Raw genomic sequence first — 16924 nt, forward strand, 5'->3', positions numbered from 1 at the left:
CTGTGTATACTAAATCATCTCCGTGTTTTCTTTAACCTTGCTCAGCTGCTGAGTCCCATGTGAGGTACAGGTTACATGTGTTGCATAGCTTTCCGCAAACAGCAATTCTTAACAAGCTGTAGTTAGAGACTTTTCGCTTTATCAACTCCCCTCCTTTCACTGACTCCCTTGTGTCTTCGCTGCAGCTTTACATCACACTACTGTCACTGTCACCCAGGCATGTCCTCGTCTGAACGCTGTCTTTGTACAGTACCTTTCCCATTACGGTAAGCACTCATCTAGCTATATATTCACCCATTTTCAGCCCAAGAATAGTTCAAAAGTCAATCTGTCTCCTCAGTACTTTCGTGCACACAACTTGGTCAGCTCTGGAACTATTTTCTTCAACCTGTCTTTACCTTAGCCTACAACTTCCCTTTTTTTTCTTTTTTCTTTTTTTTTTAAATTATGTCCAAGAATCTTGACAAATTATGAGTGAATCATGGCTGCGTTTCTTCTAATCAACTCTCACTGGAAAGGACAACTTCTGTCACTCAGCTTATGCTTTTTTTATTACTGAAATAAAAAATCGCTATTAACAAGCAATACATCCTCACAACCATCCACACAACCTTTTATATCACTCACCCAGGGGAGGATTAAAACACATTTTTGAGGTGTTATTCTATCGCTTTCCAAAGCAAGGAGCGGTTGTCAACCCCCTTTTTCTCATGGAATGTAAATAACGTCTGATATTATAGTATCATTTAAGTACTGAACAGGAAATGAGAAACTGTGAACATGGGCGCCAGTCCTACAGCTTCACAGCTAAAGATGGACTGTATCATATTTGTGTAGGAGAAATAACATAATGTCAGCAAAAGTTGCACTGTATTATGTACAGAACAGTAACTATGGAGTGAAACCTGAGCAGCACCCCTCGGTCCAGCCATGCCATTCCTGCCTCAGAGCTCATCCTTCCATACAGTATCCACAATCCAATCGAGGTAGTAGGAGACCCTTGTGTAGAGGGCGGGTATGGTTGACGCCACACAGCCACCCACACCCCTGGACACCACACCAACCACCTCCTGCACACACGCATCGCCTGGCTCACGTACCAGAGGGCCGCCACTGTCCCCCTGAAGGAGTATTTAAAGATATAGTGCTGGTAAATGTGTGTGTGTGTGTGTGTGTGTGTGTATATATATATATATATATATATATATATATATATATATATATATATATATATATATATATATATATATATATATAAATCAGACGAAGAAATGGAAAACTACGATAGATAAAAGACATCGTACTATGACTTACATTTTATGACAAGAGAATTACAACTATAAATGAGATAATAGTATAATTAATACCGACCAAGTGCATAATTATGAACATAAGTTACTAGAGATTATTAACGAGCAACATCGAACAATAAGCTGGTAAAGGAAGACATGCCAAGGACGCCTCGTAAACAACCTGACTAGCAACCTGTAAGCTTTCTTCTGACTGTCAGGGTGAGTTCCATCAGGAGCACTGCTAAATCTTCTTGTATTCCTCTCTAATTCCTGGTCACCTTCCCATCTATTAAAATTTGTTATTATCCAAGTCTTTGTACAATACCTTGCATCAAACTCGCCGGACATCACCCTCACCTGATACCATCTGACACCACCTTTACCTGACACCACCTGAAACAATCCTCACCTGACACCACTTGACACCCTCACCTGACACGCGCCCTGGTCCTTCTCGTCGACGCAAATATGGCTGTCGGTGATGCCTCCTGGGAAGATCTGTACGGACTGGGCGTTGTTGTGGTGGGGGTGACGCGCACACTCCAGGCGAGAGATGGACCGAACCTCAGCACGCTGCAGCACGAAGGACGATGGCTCTGTTGGGGACAGGGCATACACAATAAAATAATACTACATAACCTTACCTAAACTAACGTCATGTTACCTAACCACCGAAGTAATGGGAATAGGTGCTGTAATTAGACCTAAACGAATCTAACCTTACTGAATCTAATCTCATATAAACTCACCTAATCAAACCGTCTTGGTACGAAAAAGGTGGGCTCTGTTGGGATAGAAGAATAGGTAAATATATCAAGCCTAACCTAACCTTACCTTCCCTAAGCGTTTTAGTATAAAGGGGGTAGGCTCTGCTGGGTGTTTGGGATAGGTAAGTAGATAGGATACGCTTTGTAGAACCTTTATTATTAACTCTTACGATGCTAGTCTTTCCCTGCTTGTCATTCCAGCTGACACAAGACGATTTTATTCAAATGAGAGGAGTGCTAAGGAAGAGATTTCAAATTCGGTCTGGGAGGAAGCATCGGTACCCATCGGATCACCCAGCCGTCAAAACACACGCTTAACATCCCCTGACTTGATGGCATGCTGTCTCCACTGGATATTTGGATATTTTACGAGATTACCCTCTGGCCAACAGGTAATTAAATGCACAATATAACAAGCAGGGTTTCAGGAGAGAGAGAGAGAGAGAGAGAGAGAGAGAGAGAGAGAGAGAGAGAGAGAGTGTTAATCATTATTATCAGGACCGGTTCAGGGAACAAGCAACGTTTGGGGCCTTCTCTGTCATTATTATTATTATTATTAGTAGTAGTAGTAGTAGTAGTAGTAGTAGTAGTAGTGGTAGTAGCAGCAGCAGCAGCAGCAGCAGCACCAGCACCAGCACCAGCAGCAGCAGCACCAGCACCAGCAGCAGTAATAGTAGTAGTAGTAGTAGTAGTAATAGTGGTAATTAGCGGATGGGAGCACATTCTACAACGTGTACTAAGATATCAAGGAGATATCTGCCCTCCTGCCCCTATTTCGTGTCCTGTATAAGTTTTGGAGGGGACTGACCCCCACTACAATAATAATGGAAAACTTTATGTACTGGAAGACATCATCATGGAACCAGACGAACAGACCTGAGAAGTTTCATTGAAATCCATGTGCTTACATTCCCCTATTTCTGATTTATTTTAATTTTTAAGAAGAGGGCTCTGATCCACCAAGAACCATTAGGGTGATCACGCTCCCCAAATACCACATTCAGAATGAGAATCCGCTGCACAACATGTACTAAGATACAGAAACTTTACTTGCCCTCCTTTCACTATTTCTGAGACTTTTTAATATGGTGATGGGAGTGAGTACCCCAAAAATCATGGCTGCAAACTTGATATAGTGGAAAACATTCCCAGTAACCAGCCAAATTCACCTGGGAAGTTTTATTCATATCCATCAAATATCCTAGGAGAAGTTAAAACACACACACACACACACACACACACACACACAAAACCTGAGTCGAGTGCAACGATATTGGTGCACTTTACCGAAAATGATACCATCCTGCTTCCAGGAATAATAATAATAATAATAATAATAATAATAATAACAATAATAATCAGTAAAGTGGCCTTGTGTGCACGTGACTAGCGAAAGAGCATTTGTACATACAGTTATCATTATAATTTCATCTCGGTGTAAACTTTCAACAATTCTGATGAGGTGGTTGAACAATAACAGAAGAATAAATGAGCTATAATATTTACTTTCTCACGTTTTCACTCTCTCACGTTTTCTCTCTGGATGTGCATATAGCATGGCGCCGTAGCATTTATCACATGAGCAATGTTCAGTCCTCTGCTCCCGACTTGCTGTGTCAACGAACTGCGTCTGTAAAAGCTTAGCTATTGATCGAACGATACTGGCTATTGATCGAAAAATAAAACCCAGAAATGGGGCAATTATCCTTGCTGATTTCATCCCCTCAACATAGGAAAAACGCTGATGTAAAATTATGAGCGTAATATTCGATTTTTAATTCTTACTATTCATGCAAGAAAACATAGCGTTACAACAGGAAATCTCTATTTGATTCCATAGTGGAGCATGTCAATTAAAGCCCTAAGTACAATCCATTGGAAAGCTGGGTTTCCAAGGGGTTTCTTTGGTCTCATGAATAAATATGTAGCTAAAAACAAAATTTATTGAATGTATTTACTACCTGCTGAAAGAATCTCATCTCTATCACAAAAAGTAGAAAAGTTATTAGCCTCTGCAAGCCATTGTGGTTGGGCCGTGTCATGTTGGGCCGCTCAAAACTCAGCTGAACCTAAACATTGCTTCATTCGTTGCGCTCGCTCATTCATAATAATAATGACACCACAAAATTGTCCAGGACAGTTTTGATAAAGAAAAACTTCCTACAGTCACTGCCTACTAGAGGCCAAGCTGTAAAGGGAACTTGAGGTCGAGGTAACTGATCTTGTGCTTGTCACCTTAGGATCATAGTTTATAAGTCCACCAACTTTGGTGGCTCTAACTTTAATGTTTCATGGAAAATTTGGTGACATCCAGAACATCAGGAAAGTCCCAATTTTTTACCCCAAGCGATCTCAGAGAATATTCAACTGATTGAAGCCATACTCCTTTCTGTGCTGCATCCGCCTTAAGACTATATTGTAGTAAATTTCAGCCTCCTACCTTAAGTGGTTCTTGAGATAGCACGGCTGACAAATTTTCTGTGTTCTGGATAATATCCGGTGATACGGTTGATGGACTGCAGCCATGTTTGGCCAAATTAAGCAGACAGCTGTCTGACTGACCAAGTTTAAAGGCTCAAGGACAAACAGGCTTTGAAATATCGCAGTTTTAAAATAAGTATGAATAATAAATAATAACATTGACAAGAAAAATAAAACTTCCCATACGAATGTGGGAAGTTTTACTACTACTACCACCACCACCACCACCACTACTACTACTACTACTACTACTACTAATAATAATAATAATAATAATAACGAGAATAATAATAATAATGATAATAAAAAAACAATAATAACAATAATAATTGTAATGCTGGGTAGAATTAGGCTCGACTTCTCGTACCTATTTTACCCAACGTGGAGCGGGGTCCTCTTTCGAGACCGGAGCTAGTGCAATAAAGAGAGGTAGGACATAAAAACCTTCGGCAACACCATACACGTATATTACCACAGTCAGACACAGGACACTTCAGCGGACATTACAACACAATATAGAGCAATACAAAAACCTTATCTAAAATATTGTGTATCTCGCAGGATACTAGCTTTCTAGATACTAATGACAATACAACAAATCTCAGTACTAGGAGTGCAGTAAATACAGGTGCGCGAGGGAGCGCGTGAGGAGGGGGGGGGGTTTGTGATCCACCAGGAGGAGGTAGGGGAGGCACGGAGAGTGACTTAAAACGGCGAGGAGACAGTTATGGTAATATTGAAAGATGCCCGATATTAGCAAGGGAGTTTAGGTGTTTTCTGTTGGCGAAGATTCTTTGACAACTAACTCTGATTCTTACTTTGGCTTTACGAGCGGGAGCGAGGAATGGAGAGAGTTTTTAGGAGTAGCGTGCGGAGGAGGGGAATATCGTTAATACTCTCCTTCCTTGATATTTAGGTGGAAACAGGTTTCTGTAGGCACAAGCTTATTCATTACACATCTTCCAGGTATGATATGTACTGTAGACTCTCGCTTTATAACGCGTAACAAAGTCGGAATACTCGTAAATACTATTCCACAATATTACTTAGAGATTAGCCAATAGAACTCCAATAATATTTTAGTCTTTCTTCTGGTTCTAGAGATATGTCTTTAGAAAGATTCGGGGTGACACTCGTACGTATTTTCACTTTAGGTCTCAATCCACATTCTCGTCCTTCAACTGGATATTGTGTTCTGATTTACCCCAATGGAGATTACATAAAGTCACTGCACAATGCTTATTCTAGGAGAGAGGGAGTCACACTTAACCTACTTCACGATTGTTACAGGGTCACTCGTATTTCCTCATGGAGAGAAACAAGGACACGTCATCGGCGATCCGGTCGGACTGAGGGCGTCGTCAGGGCGGGGCGAGCGAGAGGGCACGGGGCGGCTCGCGAGGGCGTCCTCTCGCGTCCGGGGGTTTCCGGACTGGGCTCCGGCGTAAGGCCCGTAGGACTGGGGCCAAAGAGGTCTAGGAACCTCTGGGTCAGGTCCCGGCGTCGCGGGGGCGTGGTGAGGTCTCGCCCGGGTGTCCTAGGGAGGGCCGGAAGAGGCGACAGACTGCGGTCTCCCACGACCAGGGGCGCCGTCAGGGGAGGGCTGCGGCAGCGGCTGTCACGGGGGCCCGACAGGTGTGTCTGCTCGAAGGCCAAGCGTAGGGAACAGAGACCGGGGGAAGCAGGGAGGTCTTTCCGGGATATTCTGGAGCGAGACCCCTGAAGTTCAGTCTCCGGTTGTGGAGACGTCCCTCTCCTCACTACGCCCTGGGAGCGACCATCGATTGTCTCTACCTGGACACTGGGGGAGCGACCATTGATCGTCTCTACCCGAATATTGTGGGAGTGACCATTGATCGTCTCGACCGGAGTGCTGAGGGAGCGACCGTTGATCGTCTCTACCTGGACACTGGGGGAGCGACCATTGATCGTCTCTACCCGAGTGCTGTGGGAGCGACCATTGATCGTCTCGACCGGAGGGCCAAGGGAGCGACCATTGATCGTCTCTACCTTGGTTTTGGGGGAGCGACCATTGATCGTCTCTACCTGGGCTTTGGGGGAGCGACCATTGATCATCTCGACCGAAGGACTAAGGGAGCGACCATTGATCGTCTCTACCTGAGCTTTGGGGGAGCGACCATTGATCGTCTCTACCTGGATTTTGGGGGAGCGACCATTGATCGTCTCTACCCGAATATTGTGGAAGCGACCGTTGATCGTCTCTACCAAGGTCCTGAGGGAGTGACCATTGATCGTCTCTACCTGGACGTTATGGGAGCGACCATTGATCGTCTCTACCGGGGTCCTAAGGGAGCGACCATTGATCGTCTCTACCTGGATGTTATGGGAGCGACCATTGATCGTCTCTACCGGTGTCCTAAGGGAGCGACCGTTGATCGTCTCTACCTGGACGTTGTGGGAGCGACCATTGATCGTCTCTACCTGGGAATTGTGGGAGCGACCATAGATCGTCTCTACCAAGTCACTGTGGGAGCGACCATAGATCGTCTCTACCAGAGGGGCACTGCCTGGAGTGTTGTTTCTGACTCCACCCCTAGCTAACTCAGTGATTCCGCCACGCGAAGGTAGTGTCTTTCGCCTACGGTGGCGGCGGCGTGGTGGTTCAATGTCACAGGGGCGCACGGCCCGGGCTGACATGTGTCGTTGTTGCCCAGAGTGGTGGTGGCTAGTGGCGGCTACCCCGTGGGGTCCGAGTGGGGGTGTCGGCATTCTTGTGGGCGAACTCCGTTGTTTCTGGTTCGCCTTGTCGTCGGGGATACTATGGTATTCTCCGGGAGTTTCTTCGGGAGTACCGTATATGCGTCTGTTAAAGCCACGCATTTCAATAATAATAATAATAATAACTAGTTACCTACTTAGTTACTGTGTCACCACAATAAGGAAGCTTCGCCATAACTATTTATGGTATTGACTGTCTTTGGAAGGGTGGATACATTTTACATTTGTCTCAGTAATTGGCTTACTGTATGCTTAACCCGTCACGTCCCGAGGTTTTCCGCACCTCCGACATCCCCCAGTCCCGAGGTATTTTCGAATTTTTTTTTTTTGGCTAAAACCTTCGCTTTTGGTGAGAAACATCGAAAATTCATAGAGAAATCGCTCACCTGAGGTTTAAAGTGCCCAATCCAGGTAGGAGTTCCTCCTTACCTGAGTGGGTTTTCTAACATGCTGGCACCAAAGAAAACGAGTTCTATGGGAGGGTAACTATTTTATCCACTCATGAACGGTATTTATTTATTTACTTGGTACGAATGTATATGTAGTATGACAGTATATTGGTTTTCAAGCAGTAATAAAGGCATTATAAGCATTGTTTCACTCACTAACTAATCACCATACCTGACCTATTTTTGCCACACTACCTGATCATTATTTCTGGCTGTTTCTTCTTCTAATGCTATGTAAACATTGTCCTCCACATTGTCATCGATTGGGGAATCACTCTGGCCCTGAATAACTTTACTTGCCAGGTCACTGGTAACAGGTCCTTTGCCAAGACAATGGCATGAGGGGGGGAGGGGGGAGGTTATGCAGTGTAAGGCATTGTCCCTGCTTGGTATCTTGTACAGGAATAGAGGAAGGTGTCCCGTGTATACATACGAAAAATCATGTGCGAAAATTGAAAATTGTGCAAATTAGCGACCTTGCAATTGCACGACGTACTGGTACGTCGCCGGGACTGGCAAATGCAAATCGTTGCAACGTACCCATACGTCGTCGGGACGGGGCGGGTTAACTGTAACCATATTCCTGTTAGACAATGAGAGGGACCATAGTTATATTTCTGTAATGTTATAGCTTTACAGCTTTTATAAATTTCTCTAAAACGTGTTACAAAGAAAACACTCAGCAGATTTGGATTCGATACTTTCCACTGGGCTAAATGGCAAAATATTAAACCAAAATTCTCAGCAAACATATTTATGATAGGATTTTCAATCAAATAGCTCAGCTGGTGATGATTGGCTGAATACAACATTACTTCATAATCACTTTATTATTAATTGACAACATATGTCTGATGGGGAAATTTCGGTTAGTTATTGTTATTGAGACATGTTGCATTCAGCCAATCGTCACCAACCTATCAAGTGCATCTTCGCCTCAATAAAAAAAAAAAAAAAAATATGAGTATAGTTTCTGCGATATTTCAATTTCAAATATGCTATTTTTGCACCATCCATCCATCATCCAATCCTACATTGCCCCATAAGAAGCGTAGAAGCCCGGGGCTAGGCAAGTTGGTCCTGACATTTATGATGAGAGTGACCGGCCTCACTCATCCCTGAGTGGCATTATGTGAGCAATAACCCCAACCACCCCTTGGATATAAACCTTCACCGGTTCAATCCGACTGCAGCACAATAATTACCCACTAAACCACCAGGCGCCAAAATCTGATTGTATGGTTACCACCCAGCGCAGTGAATGGTTTCCTCGTGTACAGGAAACCATTAGGCTTGTCACTCAGTATACAGTCACCACAGGCAGAAGGAAGAGGAAAGAATGAAGGAAAGAAAGACAGAAAAAGGAGTGTCAAGTCACCCGTAGGCAGAAGGAAGAGGAAAGAATGAAGGAGAGAAAGACAGAAGAGGATGGAAGGAAAGAAGGATGGAGGAGAGGAAAGGACAAACACCTGAGAGCAGCACTACATCGAGTGAGTGGATGGTGAGCGCCCCCACCTACCACTATGCCTGAGTATATGATCTTCAAAATTAAGTCAAGGTCATTTATGTTTGGCACAAGTGCTTGGCTTACCCTCGGGTACTTTCCGGTATACTGTATTATCAAGATCTAAGAAAAAAAAACGCAAAGAAAAATAATAATAATATCGTAATACTTTCCAAAACAACAGGTTTCGCCATATCCCATTGGAGCCCAGTGTCCAGAGTAGTGGACAGAGCTGGGATTTTTCAAGTCTTTAGAAAGTAGGGAACCCCCGGGTAGGGACCTATGAGCTTCGCGACTATGAGCCGATAGGCGGAGGGCAGTACGCCTAGTGCCCTCCCAGTGCAATGCCACGCCCAGCACCGCTGGGATTCAATGGGATATATATGACGAAGCATAATAACAATAACAATAACCCAGATGCTTGCTCACCTCCAGGTCCAGTCTTGCCCCAGCCGGCTACAATCAACTTTTGGCCGGCACCGATTCTGCGGCGGTCGTATGGCAGGCACGCCGGCTGGATACGTGGCCTTACAGGGGCCTGCCAGAGGGAGAGAGAGAGCGTTAGAGAATAAATTGTCATTATCAGGACCAGTTCGGGGTACAAACAGTATAAGCAACTGCTTGGGACCCTCTCTGTGTTTTAGGGGCCCCTTAATAATATATATATATATATATATATATATATATATATATATATATATATATATATATATATAGAGAGAGAGAGAGAGAGAGAGAGAGAGAGAGAGAGAGAGAGAGAGAGAGAGAGAGAGAGAATAACTCAGATTGACTTCAGAGAGACATCAGTACAGGATTTCATTTTTTTTTTTTTTAATAATCGTGTTCTTTCAGTAGCAAAAGCATTTTAAGTGTCTTCTATTTGACGGACCTCCCTTTTAATGGTTCGGAGTTTACGTGATATTCTGATGCTGCATTTACAAAGGAAACACTATCATGCTGGTAGTAACAAAGCATATACCGGTATATAAATATAATTTCTTTCACTTTCAAGATATTGAATCGTTTCATTTTTTCCTGTACACGTATTTTTAATAACTGATTGTTCATTTAGTTGTAGTAAAAGAAAACTTTACTGTTCACTGTTCTTTTCGGACCTATTTCTATAATATATAAGTGCTACTAAAAATAACAGCTATTAATGCTTTCAAGAGTTTATTTGCCACAAGGTAAAATGCTGGAAGGGTACAGTACAGGGATCCCCATATACAGTACCGTGTAGAACCCCAAGAAGGGTGTAACCGGCACTGATTAGATTAACATCATAGCAAAATTATTTCCCATAAATATGGAGTAAAAACAATTTCAGAATAGGTAAACACATGCACGAAAGTGTGAGATATGTACATTGCTGAGTGAATGGCCACTTAGTCGTTAGCTCTATTTCACTGATATAAAAGACGCTGGCTGAAAAACATCCATCATTTATAAGCAAGCATTATATATATATATATATATATATATATATATATATATATATATATATATATATATATATATATATACGAGAAACGTTAAAATATTAGGGACTGAAGAAAAAAAAGCAAAGATGATGAGGCCCAGACAAAAAAAAGTATCATCAACATTATCACCTTTCCTCCCATCTATGGAATGGGTGAAGCTCTTATTGTGTGTGTGTAGTGTATACAGTATATATATATATATATATATATATATATAGATAGATAGATAGATAGATAGATAGACAGATAGATAGACAGATAGATAGACAGATGGATAGATAGATATACTGTAGATATATACTTATGTATATTATATATTCAATATATATATTATATATATTTTTTAATATATATGTATATATATTCAATATATTTTAAATTGGCACATACATACAGAGAGAGAGAGAGAGAGAGAGAGAGAGAGAGAGAGAGAGTTTTACAGTCAGTGATAAGAGCCAAGAATCCATTATTCTTCCGCAGTGATATACAAGGAGGAGGTGATGAATTATCCTACTGAAGACAAGGAACTTTTATTAAGCTTAATAAATTAACTGGGGTTAGCAAGAATATTATTAAAATATCATCGGACACAGAAGACTAATGGATAGTCCACTCTCACTAAGCGAGGGCGGGTGTCATGTTTTGCTTGGTCTGTTAGTGTGTGTGTGTGTGTGTGTGTGTGTGTGTGTGTGTGTGTGTGTGTGTGTGTGTGTGTGTGTGTGTGTGTGTGTGTGTGTGTGTGTGTGTGTTTGGTTACATAAAAGGTCTCAGGATTAGTTATGTGCACATTGTAAAGTAGCGTCATTGGGCACAGTAACTGCAACGCCTTCTTTTTCACATGTAAAAATTGTGAGGCATACTAGTTACCCACAGTCTTTGGAGGCTTGTTTTTTTAGGGTTTGAGCTATCATTTACTGCCTTGCAATGTAATTTTTTTAAGCTTTCACAAACTACGGTAATTGATAGGAAGAAGAGTTGGGGGGCAGAAAGTGGGCTCCAGAACCTTTTAAATCAGTCTGCTTGATCTTTGACACAGGCTTCTTTTGTGTGTAAAGCTGAGATGCAGCGTCCACAAACTGCTGTGTCGGGGGTTCCAGTGGGGACCTAGAACCTTGAAAATAAACATGCATCACCTTTACCAGAGGCCAGATGGCATGTGCAATATGAAACAACAGAAGATGGCTTGATTACAGAGATACGTCATCCACAGACTGCTATGCGTTGAGTGGGGAGGGAGAACCCAGACCCTAGTACATCAGTTTGTTATGCCTTTAAGACATTAGCCTATTGTGTGCTTAAATTTGGGCAACAAAAGGTGTCTTGGTTACTGGTAATTACTGTCTACAAACTGTGAAATAGTGAATCTTGAAAATAAATAGGTCTTACCCATCATCCACCTACAAAATGTAGTGCTATTCTACTCCATGATTACTCTACACTGAATGACATGCCAAATGATTTCTTTGGCCCTCTTTTCCTGTCACTGATCCACCTGGTAAACACGCCTACATGTTTTCTATCCTTAATGACCCAAAGCAGCTTGCACAGCACCCTTCCCATACCCCTGACCACCTTGGAGAGAGTTGCAACATACCTGACCTTTTCCTTATAAATGATCCCTCTGCTTACGCTGTTAATCTGTTCTTCCCGTTGGGCTCCTTCGATCACAACTTGATTACCTTAACCTGTCCTATCGCTCCAGTAAGGCCTATTGACCCTCCTATTAAGTGGTGGCTGTGGCACTTTGGAGCTGCTAATTGGGAGGCTCTCAGGCAGTACTTCTTTGAGTTTCCCTAGATTAATTTTTGCTTCCATGGCCGAGTGCCATCTGAGTGTGCCTTGGGCATTAAAGAGGTTATTCTCTCGTGCGTGGAAGCATACATTCTTTTCTCTTATCCTTTTAGTAATGCAAAAAAAAACCTTGGTTTAATCACGCCTGTTCTAATGCTGTCCACAACTAAAAGGCCTACAAAAGGTACATGAGCCAACCCACCCCTGAATCTTAACTCTCTTATGTTTGTGCTTGGAACCATGCTAAGTCTGTCCTTATGATGGAGTCCCTTCCGTTGTCCTCAAGAATTGTGAATCTGTGCACTAACCTTGGCTGCGTAAACTCTTTCGTCTTTGTCAACTTGTACCTTTCCTTCTTGCTGGTGCCAAAGAAGGGTGACCATTCCCAGCCATCTAACTATCGCCAAATTGCATGAACATCCTGTATTTCAAAAGTTTTTGAACCTTTTCATAACAAAAAAATAAAAATAAAACATCCTTCCTGTCACAAACGTCTTTCCGATTGTCAGTATGGGTTTTGCCAGGGATGCTCCACTGGCGATCTTCTCACCTTCCTTTCAGACTCCTCGTCATTCTCCTTTTGGGACCTCGGCAAAAGTTTTGTCACTGCACTTCAAATCTCAAAGACTTTCGATTAAGTCTGGCATAAATCTTTAATTTCCTAACTGCCCTCCTACGGCATCTATCCTTCTATCTGTGCCTTCACCTCTAGCTTCCTTCCTGGTGGTTCAATAGCTACTGTTGTAGATGACCACATTTCTTTTCCTAGGGCTGTCAATAATGGTGTTCCTCAGGGCTCTGTCCTATCATCAACCTTCTTTCTCATATTTATCAGCGACCTTCTCAGCTGTACATCTAGCCCTATCCACTCACAAGCTGATAGCTTCACTCATCACCTTTCCATCCGCTTCTCTCAGTGTCCATCCCAGCATTTACTTCAACAAACAAGGGATGAGGCTATGGTACACCTAACGTCTGACTTGGGTCATATCTCTGATTGGGGTAAAGGTACAGTAATCTTGCTGCTTTTCATGCATCAAGAACTCAGTTCCTACATCTTTCAACCAGTCAGAATCTTCCACAGGAGTATCCTTTAATTTTTAACAATATCCAAATCAGTCGTTCATCATCTTTGAACATACTTGGGATTTTATTCTCTCTGGAGTTACCTTGGAAAGATCATATTACTTCCCATACAAAATCTGCCTCCAGGAGATTAGTTGTGCTAAGCTGACTCCGTGCCTTCTTTAACCCTGCACAGTTGTTGACTTCATGCAGGGGTTTATTCGCCCCTGTGTAGAGTACAGCTCTTATGTGTGGGGAGGCTCTCCATATACAGCCCTTCTCAGCAAGGTGGAGTCAAAGGCTTGTCACCTCATTAACTCTCCTCCTCTTACTGGCTCCTTTTAACCTCTGTCTCTTCGCCGCACAGTTGCATTTTTATCTTTTCTATCGCGACTTCAATGGTCAAAACTCCTCTGAATTATCTGCTTGCATCCCTCCGCCACTACGGTGGGTGTATAGCACCCGCCTCACAGCAAACTCTCATCCTTTTTCTGTACAACTCTCTAATGCAACAGGTCAGCTCTGGAACTTTCTTCCTCTTTTCTGTATTTCTTACTGCCTATGACATGCAGTCTTTCACAGATTGTCCAGGCATCTCGAAATGAACGGGTCCTGAATTTGTCTCTGTTGTCTTGTTTTTATTTTTTACTGGAGGGAACAATCTTGCGGGCTTCTGGCCTTTGGTTCCTTACATAAAAAGCAGGTGTGAGCAGCGGCAGTGGAGCCTGCATACCCGACAGCTATGAAAACTATAGTAACTCTCCATACACCCCGGAATACACGCGTCATAAGCCCTCTTAGTCATTCCCGTCACATCAGCAGGCTCTCTAGTACCCCTTCATCAACGGGTAATTTCCTGTTTCTGGAACTTAAAATGCATCCAGTCTTTCCTTAAATTATGCTAGGTGGAATGCAAAATGACAGCTGAGTCGCGAATTACCATTCTTAATAGAGTGAGTTCGGTTCACATTTCAGTCAAGGAAAATGAAAACACAAATATCAAACCGGCCAGCAAAGTGAAGCAATGACAGCAGTGAAAAAAAAAAAAAAAAACGATTATGAAAGTTACAGAAAGGCAAAATACACTGGTAAAAAGAAGAAGACTGGACAGGTAATTAAACAATATATAATTCATAGAGTTTTGTAAATATAGTACTCAACTGGCAAGCATGGTTCGTCCCTTCAGTTTTCATGCTTCTCATCCCCTACGGGTGCGTGCACCTCAGGTTAAGAACTACTAAAGTAAGAAAACGGCAAGAATATTAATATGTAATATACAATCTGCTTATGGAAGGGAGTGTGGGGGGGGGGGATGAAGAGAGAGAGAGAGAGAGAGAGAGAGAGAGTGTGTGTGTGTGTGTGTGTGTGTGTGTGTCAGTATGAGAGAGAGAGAGAGAGAGAGAGAGAGAGAGAGAGAGAGAGAGAGATTATGTTTGAAGAGTCACGACACTATCAATCCACCACAGACGCACCTTATATCGCAGTTTGAGGAGGGCGATGTCGTTGTAGGAGCGTGGTGGTCTGTACTCCGGGTGTGGGATGTAGTTCACCACCTCCACCACAGGACTTATCCCTTCCTCGGGCTCCCGCAGGTCGTGGGCTCCCAGACGAACAATCAGCTCGGTGTTCCTGAGGGCCGGAATCACACCCAGTAAGAGATTACATATAAGACCTAGAGCTTATATATAAAACCTCGTTATATGCAATGGATGTCAAAACACCGTGATTTTTATACGGCGCTGCTGTCAAGGTCGTACCCTAATCGGCTAAGGAGGCTCTGCACCGCTGGTTTATTTTCATCTGATGGGAATGGGTCACTCCTGAAGCTCTAGTACTAAGTCATGGTTGCTTGAAATTCGATTAGACTACGTTATTAGGCAGGGATGAGTTTCTTTAGTTGCTATAGTCGTTTTACCTTAACCTGACCCGAATTTTTGTCTTTTTGCAGCTTATTTCACCTAGCTCAGTGGAGGAGTAAGACACTATTACTGCTGCTGCTGTACAGTCTGTTCATAATACTTCTTCGTGACTGGCACCATACTCTAGTGCTAATCTATTATTATAACTCAGCATTCAAGAAAGAAATGGAAAAATTTAGGCCAAGTAAGAGGAAATGGGCATAGTCGAATTTAACTTCCAGTCTGACTACACTTGGCCATCAACTATCGAAAGGGGTTACAGATCTCCACTGAATGAAAACCAGCTGACTAAAGCACGTCCTCTTTGCCAGTGTATTTCTGCAGGCGATATGACAGTGATATTCTCCTAGTTGTTAGCCAGGCAATCTGTGTTGGTATTACCGGGATTTAGATACCATGAAAAATAATATTATGACGTACAATTCAGAAATAATTAAGACAGAGATGCTAGAAGACGTCCTGTACCCACTAGAATGATTTTTTTTTTTTTTTTCAGAAAGCTTCGATATTACGGGCCGGACTGTAGGTGGCAAAGAAGGTTTTGTCTCACCTATTCTTTGGCACCCTATTTTGCATAATTATATCTCCTAAACATTCTCTTCCATGTTATATATATATATATATATATATATATATATATATATAATGCAAGGAAGAAGGAACTAGGGATCAGAAGCCAGCAAGACTGCTCCCTCCAAGCAAAAAACAAAAACAAGATAACAGAGAGTCAAATTCAAGATCATCGCTTTAATGTCCACAGAATTCGCGTCAATACGCAAGAGCACATTGAGGTTTAACATACAGAAAAAAAATTACCTATAGTGCATTTAATATAACTTGGCCCAAATCTTCATCCTTTTGCAGCTTATTTCACGTAGTTCAGAGGCAGAGCAAGACAATTCTGTGACTTTACATCTTTTCTGTTGTACTTCTTCGTGACTAGCATTATATTCTTGTGTTAATCTATTCCTGTAACTCAGCATCCAAGATGGAGGGATTGCAATCTTAGGTCAAGGTAAAGTGAAGAGAGTATAGGAGAAAGCATAACGAAGTCTCCAAAGTCACATCCCTCGGTCCAGTACCCTTTTTACTCTAACTTGTCCTAAAATTGGTATCTCTTCATCTTGAATGCTGAGAAGTAACAATAGGTTAACACTAGAATATGGTGCTTCTAACGATGAAGTGCTATGAAAAGGATGTAGAGCTGTAACATCGTCTTTTTTCCCATTGAGTTGCGTGAAATAACCTGCTAAAAGGATAAGAATCTGTCGGAAATACGCTCGAAAATATTATCAAATAATTTCTTGGGTTTTTACAGTAAATAGGAGGCTTCATTACACAATCCTTAAAGATTTATTTTCCTTACTGCATCTCAGTTTTCTTTCGTAAGCTATTTTTATTCTTTACTATAGGAAAGAAAAAGCCAAAAGCCTGAA

General features: G+C 42.3%; 1 protein-coding gene across 1 annotated transcript in view; it reads right to left on the bottom strand.

The window, feature by feature from the left end:
• Positions 1-944: 944 nt before the first annotated feature.
• LOC145392705 (kallikrein-15-like) overlaps positions 945-16924 on the bottom strand; it is a 39544-nt gene continuing 23564 nt past the window's right edge. Inside the window, exons 5-8 of the mRNA XM_080267009.1 lie at positions 15042-15198; positions 9662-9770; positions 1725-1888; positions 945-1121 (exon numbers count right to left, since the gene is read on the bottom strand). Of these exons, the coding sequence (XP_080123135.1) occupies positions 945-1121; positions 1725-1888; positions 9662-9770; positions 15042-15198 (607 nt within the window). The remainder of the gene's footprint in view (positions 1122-1724; positions 1889-9661; positions 9771-15041; positions 15199-16924) is intronic.

Source organism: Coenobita brevimanus, chromosome 23 (genome assembly GCF_032717465.1).
Source record: "Coenobita brevimanus isolate Jiangsu-jjx chromosome 23, ASM3271746v2, whole genome shotgun sequence".
NCBI classification, from domain to species: domain Eukaryota; kingdom Metazoa; phylum Arthropoda; class Malacostraca; order Decapoda; family Coenobitidae; genus Coenobita; species Coenobita brevimanus.